We start from the raw sequence: 13,280 nt of genomic DNA, 5'->3' as shown, positions 1-13,280 counted from the left end.
TTGGAAGGAAACCCACACAGACACGGGGAGAATGTGCAAACTCTGCACAGACAATCACCCGAGGCCAGAATTGAACCCAGCTCCCTGGCGCTGTAAGGCAGCATTACGAACCATTTTGCCACCATGCCACCCTAGTAAGTAAACTTCAACTCAAATGCAGCGGATGGGTCTGATCTGGAAAGCACTGCCTGCCTGAGAATTAAGAATTTGAAACTGAGATAATTTAGTTAGAAGGGTTTAACACCGCAAAACCCCAAAACCTTACATTGCATCCTTCTGTGCTTGATGTTTCTGTGATTCTATGTAAATCAGCTGATTACATACTCAAGGGTAATTCAATGATTATTCAAGGGCCAGGGGAAAATATTAAATTAATTCCTCAGCAAGCCTGACAGCATCTGTAGAGAGAGAATAGAGGCAATGTTTCGAGTCTACCGATCCTTCATCAGAACTAAGAGCAAAGAGAATCAGTGGAGATTTATGCTATGAGCATTGTTGTTGGGGGGAAGGGTGGTGGAATGGGACAAAGAGAATGTAAATGAGGATCCGCATTTAAATTCCCTTTGTCCCATTCCACCACCACCAACCCCCCCTCCCCCACATCATTGTATAAATCTCCACTGATTTTCTTTGCTCTCAGTTCTGATGAGGGGTCATCTAGACTTGAAACATTGGGTCTACTCTCTCTCCACAGATGCTGTCAGACCTGTTGAGATTTTCTGCCATTTTCTGTTTTCATTTCAGATTCCAGCATCTGCAGTATTTAACTCTTATATTAAATGAATATCTGCTTGTAGAATTAAAGATTGATTCTCAAACGTTTGGTTACGCTCCATAATTCCATCTTATTTTGAAATCAAATGGGGTGGGGGTCAAGAATTTCTGAAGTGATGTGATCAATTCACAAAATTTAGTGCGATGGAGGAAATCACAGCATACAAGAACCATATTCATGTTCAAGCTAGTACTGATAGAATTCTGTAATAATCAACTGTAAACACACCTTAATAGGGGACGCAAGCTGAAAGATAAACAAAGTACAGTCCGCAGAAGAAGGAAACAGCTGACCAACTAGCTTTACAACACAGAGGTGGTTGGGGAGTAGGTGGCATAGTGGTATTGTCACTGGAACAGTATTCCAGATATCCAGGGTAATTCTCTGGGGACTCGGGTTTTAATCCCACCGTGGAAGATGGTGGAATTTGAATTCAGCAAAATACAGTATCTTGGAATTAAAAGTCAATCGATGACCATGAAGCCATTGTTGATTGTCATAAAAACCCAGCTGGTTCACTAATGTCTTTTAGGGAAGGAAATCTGCCATGGCTACCTGGTCTGGTCTACGTGTGACTCCGGAGACACAGCAACGTGGTTGACTCTTAAGATGCCCTCTGAAATGGCCTAGCAAGCGATTCAGTTCAAGGGGAATTAGGGAATGGCACTAAATGCTGGCCCAGCCAGCAACGTCCACATTCCCTGAACAGATTAAAAAATCAACAAAAGCATTAGAACAGTTTGCCAGTATCATAAGCAGATTGTGATATGACATACAATTCAGTTACATAAGGAAAGAGCTTACATTTATAAAGTGTTTTTCATAATTCAAGGATGTCCCAGAACATCTATCAATGAAGAACATTTGAAGTGTTGTCACTATTGCAGGGTAATGTTGAGGTCAACTTGGGCACAGCAAAGTGCTACAATATACTTCAAAATGCATATGTAATTAAACGATTTAGTAATGTTGGTTGTGGGATAAAGATTGGCCAAACCATGGAAGCAACAAGCCTACTCTTCTTGCAATACTTTCAAGTGTTCTCATATTTAATTTGGACCACATTAAAGTCTCAGCCCAGATTATATGCCCATGTCCTAGAATATTGCTTGAACTGTTCTGACTTGGAGGTAAGAGTGCTACAACTGACACCTAAACAAAATATACCAATCACTTACATTCACGTTACACTCCTCACACACAGGAAGCTATCTCAGGTTATGGCACAATAAGAACAAAAGGCATACAACAGACAAAAAGCTTTTGGAAAAAGAGGAGAAATCATAAAATCTCTACAGTGCATAAATACTTTTATTTTGTTGTTTAGCAAAAGAGATGTCTGAGTTTTCACTGCTTCCGTAAGCATTTCTCATAAATACCCAAAAACAAAACACATCTCAGGAAACCAGTGTTTCAAGTTGGAATGCTCATTAACCAACGTTAACCACAATAACACGGTTACCAAGAAGGGAGATGAGGGCAGTGCAGTTGATGTTGTCTATATGGACATTAGCAAGACCTTTGACAAGGTACCGCATGGTAGGTTGTTGCATAAGGTTAAATCTTGCAGGATCCAGGGTGACGTATCTAAATGGAAACAAATTTGGCTTCTTGACAGAAGCCAGAGGGTGCTTGCAGAGTGTTGCTTTTCAAACTGGAGGCCTGTGAACAGTGTGTATCTCAGGGATCAGTGCTGAGTCCACTGTTATTTGTCATTTATATTAATGATTTGGATGAGATTATAGGGGGCACAGTTAGTAAGTTTGCAGATGATACCAAGATTGGTGGTACAGTGGACACTGAAGAAAGTTATCTCTGATTGCAACTTGATCAATTGGACTAGTGGGCTGATGAATGGCAGATGGAGTTTAATTTAGACAAATGTGAGGTGATGTATTTTGGTAGATTGTACCAGGGCAGGACTTACTCAGTTAATGGTTGGGCATTGGGGAGAGTTACAGAACAAAAAGATCTAGGGGTACGTGTTCATAGCTCCTTGAAAGTGGAGTCACAGGTGGACAGAGTGGTGAAGAAGGCATTCAACATGCTTAGTTTCATCAGTCAGAACATTGAATACAGGAGTTGGGATGTCTTGTTGAAGTTGTACAAGACACTGGTAAGGCCATACTTGGAATATTGTGTGCAGTTCTGGTCACCCTATAAAAGAATGGATATTATTAAACCAGAAAGAGAACAGAAAAGATTTACTCGGATTCTACCGGGATTTGATGGTTTGAGTTATAAGGAGAGGCTGGATAGACTGGGACTTTTTTCTCTGGCACGTGGGAGGCTGAGAGGTGAACTTTTAGTGGTCTATAAAATAATGAGGGGCACAGATAAGGTAGATAGTCAATACATAAGAACATAAGAAATAGGAGCAGGAGTAGGCCATCTGGCCCTTCGAGCCTGCCCCGCCATTCAATAAGATCATGGCTGATCTGTCGTGGCTCAGTTCCACATTCCCGCCCTCTCCCCATAACCCTTAATCCCCTCTCTTATCAAAAACCCATCAACCCGCGTCTTAAAAATATTTAGCGAGGCAGCCTCCACCACCTCAACGGGCAGAGAATTCCAGAGATTCACCACCCTTTGAGTGAAGAATACCTTTTCCCAAAGGTAGAGGAGTCTAAAACTAGAGGGCATAGGTTTAAGGTGAGAGGGGAAAGATACAGAAGTGTCCTGAGGGACAATTTTTTCACATAGAGGGTGCTGAGTGTCTGGAACAAACTGCCAGAGGTAGTGGTAGAGGTGGGTACAATTTTGTCTTTTAAAAAGCTTTTAGATAGTTACATGGGTAAGATGGGTAAAGAGGGATATGGGCCAAATGTGGGCAATTGGGATGAGCTTAGGGGTTTCAAAAACAAAAGGGTGGCATATATAAAATGGAAAAGAGTGGCTAAAGTAAATGTTGGACCCTTAGAAGATGAGATTTAATAATGGGAAACGATGAAATGGCCGAGGCCTTAAACAAGTTTTTTGTGTTGGTCTTCACACTGGAGGACACAAATAGGATAATTGACAGTTATGGGACTGTAGGGGGAGAGGACCTTAAAACGATCACTATTACTAAAGAGGTAGTACTGGGTAGGCTAATGGGACTAAAGGTAGACAAGTCCCCGGGTCTGGATGGAATGCATCCCAGGGTACTAAAAGAAATGGCAGAAGTAATAGCAGATGCGTTAGTTGTAATTTATCAAAATTCACTGGACTCTGGGGAGGTGCCAGCTGATTGGAAAACAGCTAATGTAACGCCACTGTTTAAAAAGGGAGGTAGACAAAAGGCAGGTAACTACAGGCCGGTTAGCTTAACATCCATAGTTGGGAAAATACTGGAATCTATCATTAAGGAAGAAATAGCAGGACACCTGGAAAAGAATGGTTCAATCAAGCAAACGCAGCATGGATTCATGAAGGGAAAGTCATGTTCGATGAATTTACTGGATTTTTATGAAGGTGTAACGAGTGCGGTTGACAGAGAGGATGTGGATGTGGACAGGTGGATGTGGTATATTTAGATTTCCAGAAGGCTTTCGATAATGTGCCTCACAAAAGGTTGCTGCATAAGATAAAGGTACATGGAATTGAGGGGAAAGTGTTAGCTTGGATTGAGGATTGGCTATCTAACAGAAAGCAGAGAGTTGGAATAAATGGGTGCTTTTCTGGTTGGCAGTTGGTGACTAGTGGCGTGCCGCAGGGATCGGTGCTGGGGCCTCAACTGTTTACCATATACATAGACGATCTGGAGGGGACAGAGTGTAGGGTAACAAAGTTTGCAGATGACACAAAGATGAGTGGGAAAGCAAATTGCATGGAGGACGCAGAAAGTCTGCAGAGAGGTTTGGATAGGCTAAGTGAGTGGGCAAGGATCTGGTGGATGGAATATAACATTGGCAAGTGTGAGGTTATCCACTTTGGAAGGAATAATAGTAAATTGGACTATTATTTAAATGGGGAAAAATTACAACATGCTACTGTGCAGAGGGACCTGGGAGTCTTTGTGCATGAATTAAGGGTTATGGGGAGAGGGCCGGAAAGTGGAACTGAGCCACGACAGATCAGCCATGATCTTATTGAATGGCGGGACTCCTGCTCCTATTTCTTATGTTCTTATGAATCACAAAAACTCAGTTTGCAGGTGATCAAGAAGGCAAATGGAATGTTGGCCTTTATCACGAGAGGGATGGAGTATAAAAGCAGGGAGTCTTGCTGCAATTGTACAAGGTACTGGTGAGGCCGCACCCAGAGTACTGTGTACAATTTTCGTCCCCTTATTTAAGCAAGGATATATTCACTTTGGAGGGGGTGCAGAGAAGGTTCACCAGGTTGATTCAGGAGATGAGAAGGTTAGCTTATGAGGACAGATTGAGAAGATTGGGCCTGTACTCATTGGAGTTTAGAAGGCTGAGGAGATATTTTATAGAGGCATATAAGATAATGAAGGGGCTACATAGAGTTGAAGCAGAGAGATTATTTCCGCTTAGAATAGAAACAAGAACTAGAGGGCACAGCCTCAAAATAAGGGAGAGTCAATTTAGAATGGTGTTGAGGAGGAACTTCTTCTCCCAGAGGGTAGTGAGTCTTTGGAATTGTCTGCCCATTGAAGCAGTGGAGGCTACCTCATCAAATGTGTTTAAATCACAGAAAGATAGATTTTTGACAAATAATGGAATTACGGGTTATGGGGAGCAGGCGGGTAAGTGGAACTGAACCACTATCCGATCAGCCATGATCTTATTGAATGGCGGGGCAGGCTCAAGAGGCTAGATGGCCTACTCCTGCTCCTATTTCTTATGTTTATGGTCTTATGTGGCATGGACAAGTTGGGCTGAAGGGCCTGTTTCCATGCTGTAAACCTCTATGACTCTATGACATAACATCAGTGGGAGATTATAGAACATCAGGATAGAGCCAAACTGCTCTTCTCTTAGGCTCTTGTCACTCAACTCTGACTTAATTACTCAGTAGTTACTGTCCCAGTGGTGTTAGAGTTAACCCTTTACTGTACGATGCTGTGTTTCTGCACAATGGGTGGTTGGCAAGCTCAATTAACTGGACAGTTGTTTAGTGATGCAGAGCAACACCAGCAGTGCAGATTCAATTCCCGTACCGGCTGAGATTATTCATTGAAACCCTCAACAGAGGTGAGATAATTCTCAGGTTAAATCACCACTTGCCATCTCTTTTCCTTAAAGGTGAGAACAGCCTATGGTCATCTGGGGCTATGGTCTAATGACTTTATCAAGAAATAATGTGCAGATAATGGAAAACAGCAGAGGTCCATTCAACTGTTTCATGCATACACGTTCCTCATAGAAATTCTACGGTGAAGTTGGTTTTAAAGTTAGATTGCACATTGCATACCTCGGTATTCCATAATGTGTTCAATTTTTTTTCTATGGCTATTTCCATGATATAAAATCTATGGCTGTAGGTAACATATTACCATATAGTTTCAATATTTCCTCGTTACACATCAGCAAATGCAGAAAGGGCCACTGTGAGCAATAAAACTTAATAGCACTCCTCAATAACTTCAAATGTAAGTTCCACTTTGATTACACACTGCTGGTTACTTTGAGACAAACGGGAAGAACTTTCCCTTAAGTTTTTAATGTTTATTTATAGGATTTATAAAATACAATTAGGAAATGCATTGATGGTACAATTAAAATGTTAAACAGGGGACTCCCACTGTGTATGGATTCCATCATGACTGTAAAGTCTTTGATGCTACGGAGTTCATTCTAGAAGTTAATGAACAGATTCATGAATTGTCTATACAATATACACAATTAGCATTGATCAGATAAAGGCCTAATATGAATATCATGTTAAAGTGAACATTTGCTCAGGTACGGGATGAATTGCAAACAAACTGTCAGATGAAGGAATATTACACATTGGACTTTCTGCTTTATAAACATGACTATTTATTTATTTATTTATTATTGTCACAAGTAGGCTTACATTAACACTGCAATGAAGTTACTGTGAAAATCCCCTAGTCCCCACACTCTGATGCCTGTTTGGGTACACGGAGGGAGAATTCAGCATGGCCAGTGCACCTAACCAGCGCGTCTTTTGGACTATGAGAGGAAACCTGAGCACCCCGAGGTAAACCCATGCAGACACAGGGAGAATGTGCAAACTCCACACAGACTGTGACCCAAATCGGGAATCGAATCCAGGTCCCTGGTGTTGTGCAGCAGCAATGCTATCCATTGTGCCACCATGCTACCCAGATAATGCCAAACTTGGCCAATTACTGAATAACAGCAGCGCTGCTCAAGCTGCTTTACACCAGCTTAAATGATATATTCAAATTCTTGGAAGTTGCGACTTTCTAAATCAGAGGTAAATATTAAATTAAGGATAGCTGTGGATACATTGCCAATGCAAGGCAGATTTCTAAAACACATTTTATATCAAATCCTTCGTAAAACCCTGAGACACAGTCACTTATTTCTTCCAAAAAGTCTATGCAGGCACAATGAGCCAAATGCCCTTCTTTTATTCCATGAATTTAAATATTTTCCTTTTTTATCCATGTATAGCTTCACTATGTCACAGGGTCATGTGACTATAGGCCTACTCAATGACACGTCATTAATGTATTGGCTGACTCAAAGGCTCTTGCCTTGGGCTGGAGAGGTTTGGAGTTTAAGTTGCTTTGAGCTATGAAAACTATTGCTTAGCTCTTATATCCCTGAGTGGGGTCAGGAGGTTCATGTATTGTATGTCCCAAGGATGATTTTAATCAATTGTGAACAGCCAAAGACTATTACTGCAGGTACAATCTTTCAAAGCAGGCAGCCTCCAGGCCTTGTTGGATATCAGAATTTTGTTGGATTTCAGGTTGGGAGCTTCAGATAGTGGGCAGTTAGGGTTGGGTCAGGTCAGGGGTTTCTTTATTCTTGGGAATAGAATAAACAGCAAAGACGTAACAAATTTGGGGCCATGTAGTGCCTAGTCAAATAGTCCAGGTAAATTAAATTTAATTAAGTACTTTTTTTTAATTGATGCGTACCAATTTTTAAAATCATCTAAGTTCTGGACAACTCCAATTTGTAGGCAGCCGGTCTTGAAAGTTTATACATTGTCCCCTTTGGGAGAGAGGAGTATTTAGATCTGAGTTTGCATTCTGTTCCTCAAGGCACTACCCTCTTATCTTACTTAATCTAATGGTACCACTAATCTCATTGCCTGTAATATTTCTCCCACCAGTAGTCGCCTCGCCCCAAATCAAGTGTTGGCTTGTGGTGCAGAGTTACACCAACACTGCAGATTTGATTACTGCATTGGTTGAGGTTATTTATGAAGACCCTGCCTACTCAACCTTGTCCTTCACCTGAGGTGAGGTGATCCTTAGGTTAAATCATCACCAATCAACTTTCTTTTTATTTGATTTACATAGAAACTAAGTGCAGGAATAGGCCATTTGCCCTTTTAGCCTGCACCACCATTCAATATGATCATGGCTGATCATGACTTTCCACATCCCATTCCTGCTTTCTCTCCATACATCTTGGTTCCTTTATCCACAAGGGCCAAATCCAGCTCCCTCTTGATTTGGTTTATTATTGTCACATGTATTAGTACACAGTGAGAAGTAATGCTTTTTGTGAGCTTTACAGTTGAAGCATACTGTTTGTAGAGTGCATAACGGAGAAGGAAAGGAGATATTACAGTCATAGCAGAGTCAAGAAGATGGAAGAGTATGTGTCCAGGGTGTATGGGGTCCTTGATTATGCTGGCTGCTTTTAGTTTAATTTATTTACTATTGTCACAAGTGGGCTTACATTAACACTGCAATGAAGCTACTGTGAAAATCCCCCAGTCACCACACTCCGGCGCCTGTTTGAGTGCACTGAGGGAGAATTTAGTATGGCCATTGCACCTAATCAGCATGTCATTCAGATTGTGGGAGGAAACAGGAGCAGCCGGAGGAAACCCACACAGGGAGAATGTGCAAACGTCACAGAGATAGCGAGCAAGGCGGGAATCGGACCTGGGTCCCTGGCGGTGAGTCAGCAGTGCTAACCGCTGTCTCCTGAGGCAGTAGGAAGTGTAGGTGGAGTCAGTGGTGGTTTGTGTGATGGGCTGGGCTACATTCACACCACTTCGTAGTCTCTTGCAGGCTTGATCAGTGCAGGAGCCATACCAAACTGTGATACTTCTGGAAAGGCTGCACATCTAGCAGCCTATGGTCATCTGGGACTATGGCAACTTTACTTTTAGTTTCTCATGGTTAACACTGGCAGCATTACTTTTCTTATTCACATGTCTGACACTTAGGAGTGTACCAATGAGTCAAATACAACTCTGCTGTAGATCCTACTTCTCCCTTGACTTGTTATCTCTTGCCCTATCTGCTCATGATCAACCATTCACTTTTACCAGCTATTACTTCCATAATGGGATAACCATTCCTTGCAATATCCGCTCCAGAAAACCTCCTCACTAAATGTTCTGGACAGCATACAGCTGACTCTCAAGTTCTCCAACTTCTGCTGGCGGCTTTCAATCTTAGTCCATACATATTTTATTCTAAGTGTTTGCAAATATGAACACCATATGAACAACTCCGCTGATGCTCCTTAATGCCATTAAGTACTTAATATTTTATTAGGGTCACAACAAGTAGGCTTACATTAACACTGCAATGAAGTTATGATGGAAATCCCCTAGTTGCCACACTCCAGCGTCTGTTTGGGTACACTGAGGGAGAATTTAGCATGGCCAATGCACCTAACCAGCATGTCTTTCGGACTGTGGGAAGAAAGCGGAGCACCCCCTGGAGGAAACCCACGTGGGCACGGGGAGAACGTGCAGACTCCACACAGACAGTGACCCAAGAGGGGAATCGAACCTGAGTCGCTGGCACTGTGAGACAGCAGTGCTAACCACTGCGCCACTCATCTGGTTAATCTGTCACTTGCCAGTTCTGCTAAGGGCTCAACCGACAAATTTAGCGAGCAAATGCTTATTGCACAAACCCCTCTCTTTGCTTTGGATGGAGCACTGTTAACCCTTAAAACTTGCCGGAAAGTATCACACCGGAAAATACAGCAACCAGGCAGTGGGGTGAGAAGAGGTTGCACTCCTAACACTGTCAGGCTACTCGCTGGCATGGAAGACCAGCGCAGCGATGTAGCCCAAAGTGGAAGAGTTTCTGGAGAAGAGTTTCACTGCGGCTGCACAAGCAGATAGTGTTCCTGTATCTGCAAGGACAGTCTGTCCCACATTGACACAGAGGCAGAAATAAAGATCTGCTGCATAATGGAGACAAACTAAGAATTCTACAGATCGAACAATAAGATAGAACTGTATGTTTCAAAGAAACTGCATTGGAACTTTCCACGTCTGTTTTATTTTAACAATTCTGACTTTCAGAACACAAGTCGCATTGAAACAGAAAATCTCAGTAGAATTCAACCGAGCCAGTCCAAGTTCCAGATTTCAGATGTCTTTGTTTGGAGGCTTGAAACTATTATTAGTTTGATTTTAGTCAGGCTGTGGGTTTGATACTGAAATTATAAGGTTCCATCAATGTTTCTTATGACCCTGTAAGTTTCTTCTAACGTTCTAAACGTTGACTATGAAGAACCAAATCCAATCTGCCTTTATTAAAGTATTAGGAGGTGTTCAAAGCAGCATTATTTTCAAGCTATTGAAAGTTCCGACTTCCAGTCTGTCCCTATGTCTACCTATGCCCGTGTGGTGCTTCTATGTGTAACTGACTCGTGTCAATTTCTTTGCTGTGTGCGTGTGCCCACTTCTATGCCTCCCCCTGTGTGTGTGTGCCCTTCACACCACGCTAGTTTCTAAACTTACTTCGGTGGGGAACGTCCCACTTTGTGGGATGCGTTAACAGAGGGGATCAGATTCCGTGAGATTGGGAGCTCGCCTTCCACAGACCCGGGTCACCGCGACCGAAAGGCAACAGTCGCCGATTTCCTTGATATCTTAATTTGCTACCAGGTCCATACAGTAGGGGCGGGGGAGGAGGGAGAGATGGAAGGGAATTCTAAGCATTAACTAAAACCTTGCAAATCAGTCTTTTATTAAGCAATGAATTAGCCTCCCAAATAAACCCTGGCTCAGTACAATTATATTCCACGAATACAGCTCTCCTCTCTTGTATTTTCCTTGGGTAAACTTTTCCACTATTGGAAATGAATGGAATTCGATAATATGGACGAGAAAACTGCACACAAGATACGCAGCTGACAGTGTCCGCTTACATCTCCAGATACATCCACAATCTCCAGAAACAAATAGAATCGATGCTTACCTCGCACCAAGTAAAGGATCAGAGTCAAGCAGACACTATGCAGCCACTTCGAGGGCTGCATTGTATTTTATTCTTGTCTTCTCTGCTCCTCACACAGCACGCCTTTCTGAAAGCAGGGATGTCTGAGCAGGACCATCGGTTTAAAGTGCCTCAGCCCGCCCACAGTCGCCCAACTGGATTTGAAGATTTGAAACCTGACTTTCCAATGAGACTGGGAATCATTTCACCCAACCAGGGCTACCTGTCGGTGTCTGTGCGCACACTTCCCCCTCCCCAAACCCATTCAAACTGGCAACCTCGGCACTGAATCGTCTGGAGAGAGGGAGAAGGAGAGACAGAATACCTGCTTCCGAATCTTACAGAGTGAGACCATTCGGCCCATTGTCCCTCTGCCCACTCCTTGGCTAATTAAACTCACTCTTTCTTCACAGAACGGCAGTATTGTGTCCTGTAACCCAGCTCCCCTTTTGCAAGTTACTGTAGAGCCTGTGTCCATCACCCCTCCAGGCGGTGCACTCCTCCATCCCAACTCACTGCCCTGCTCCTGTGGTGGTGGGGAATGTATTCCCCAGTGTTCCCATTCACACCAGCTCTCATTGTTCTGGGAGAGCGGCGCCCACTGCCCCTTTTCTAAGGGAACCCTTCCCCCCCCCCCCACTATTTTCACAGCTTGTCCCCATAGGGTATCCCGAGGAGGGAGACTGACAGACTGAACCCCTCAGGCGTTTGAGTGATTGGAACTGAGTGAGGCAGCGGATAGGTGATAAACTTGTGACTCAAGAAGAGAAACTGAGAGTTGGACTTGATTTTAAACCTCTGGTCTCAAGACACCCCTCCCCCCCCCACTTCACGTTGAAACCCCTCTCCCTCTCTCCGCGCTTACCGAAACCCCCACTCTCAGTGTCATCCCCCAAACCCCCACTCTCAGTGTCACCCCCCCAAACCCTCACTCTCAGTGTCACCCCCCCAAACCCCCACTCTCAGTGTCACCCCCCCAAACCCTCACTCTCAGTGTCACCCCCCCAAACCCCCACTCTCAGTGTCACCCTCAAACCCCCCTCTCAGTGTCACCCCCCAAATCCCCACTCTGTGTCACCCCCCAAACCCCCATTCTCAGTGTCACTCCCAGACGCCCACTCTCAATGTCAGCCCCCCAAATCCCCACTCTCAGTGTCACCCCCCAAACCCCCTCTCAGTGTCACCTCCCAAACCCCCATTCTCAGTGTCACTCCCAGATGCCCACTCTCAATGTCAGCCCCCCAAACCCTCACTCTCAGTGTCACCCCCCCAAACCCTCACTCTCAGTGTCACCCCCCAAACCCTCACTCTCTGCGTCACCCCCCAAATCCCCACTCTCAGTGTCACCCCCCAAACCCCCTCTCAGTGTCACCCCCCAAACCCCCTCTCAGTGTCACCCCCCAAACCCCCATTCTCAGTGTCACTCCCAGACGCCCACTCTCAATGTCAGCCCCCCAAATCCCCACTGTCAGTGTCACCCCGCAAACCCTCACTCTCAGTGTCACCCCCCAAACCCCCATTCTCAGTGTCACTCCCAGACGCCCACTCTCAATGTCAGCCCCCCAAATCCCCACTCTGTGTCACCCCGCAAACCCTTACTCTCAGTGTCACCCCCCAAACCGCCACTCTCAGTGTCACCCCCAAACCCCCACTCTCGATGTCAGCCCCAAACCCCCACTCTCAGTGTCACCCCCAAACCCCAGCTCTCAGGGTCACTCCAACACTCCCCCCCCCCCAACCCTCCACACGTTCAGGCTACATTCTGCACTTTCTCGTTTCCTTCTCTATGAACGGTATGTTTTGGCTGTATAGCGCGCAAGAACTATACCTTTCACTGTATGCTAATACACGTGACAATAATAAATCAAATCAAATTTTAAAAAGGGTCACTACCCTTCACTCGCCCACCCCCTCCACTCTCTGGACCACCTTCCCCCTATCCCCCCCGCCCCACACTCTGGGACACTCCCCTCCCCTCGCCCCAATCTCTGGGCCACGCCCCTCCCCCCACCCCACTCTCTGCCTCCCCCCCCCCCTTCCCCCGCCTCATTCTCTGGGCTACCGTCCCCTCCTCCCCCACTCTCAGAATCACACTCCCTTACCCCTCACTCTCAGGGTCACCCAGCAACCAACACCCCCCCGCCGGTCAAAGTGTCCCACAGAGTTGGTCACCCTGTTTAGCCCAATACATTT

General features: G+C 44.7%; 1 protein-coding gene across 1 annotated transcript in view; it reads right to left on the bottom strand.

Annotated features, from left to right (window-relative positions):
• The window catches only part of chrna8 (cholinergic receptor, nicotinic, alpha 8), a 250,322-nt gene extending 238,758 nt beyond the window's left edge, over nucleotides 1-11,564 (bottom strand). The window contains exon 1 of the mRNA XM_080188480.1: nucleotides 11,070-11,564. Coding sequence (XP_080044606.1) covers nucleotides 11,070-11,130 — 61 coding nt within the window. The 5' untranslated portion in view covers nucleotides 11,131-11,564. The remainder of the gene's footprint in view (nucleotides 1-11,069) is intronic.
• Between the last annotated feature and the right edge of the window lie 1,716 nt (nucleotides 11,565-13,280).

Source organism: Carcharhinus amblyrhynchos, chromosome 5 (assembly GCF_965287045.1).
Source record: "Carcharhinus amblyrhynchos chromosome 5, sCarAmb.v2.hapA, whole genome shotgun sequence".
Lineage (NCBI taxonomy): Eukaryota > Metazoa > Chordata > Chondrichthyes > Carcharhiniformes > Carcharhinidae > Carcharhinus > Carcharhinus amblyrhynchos.
This window is presented reverse-complemented; position numbering and strand designations above follow the sequence as displayed.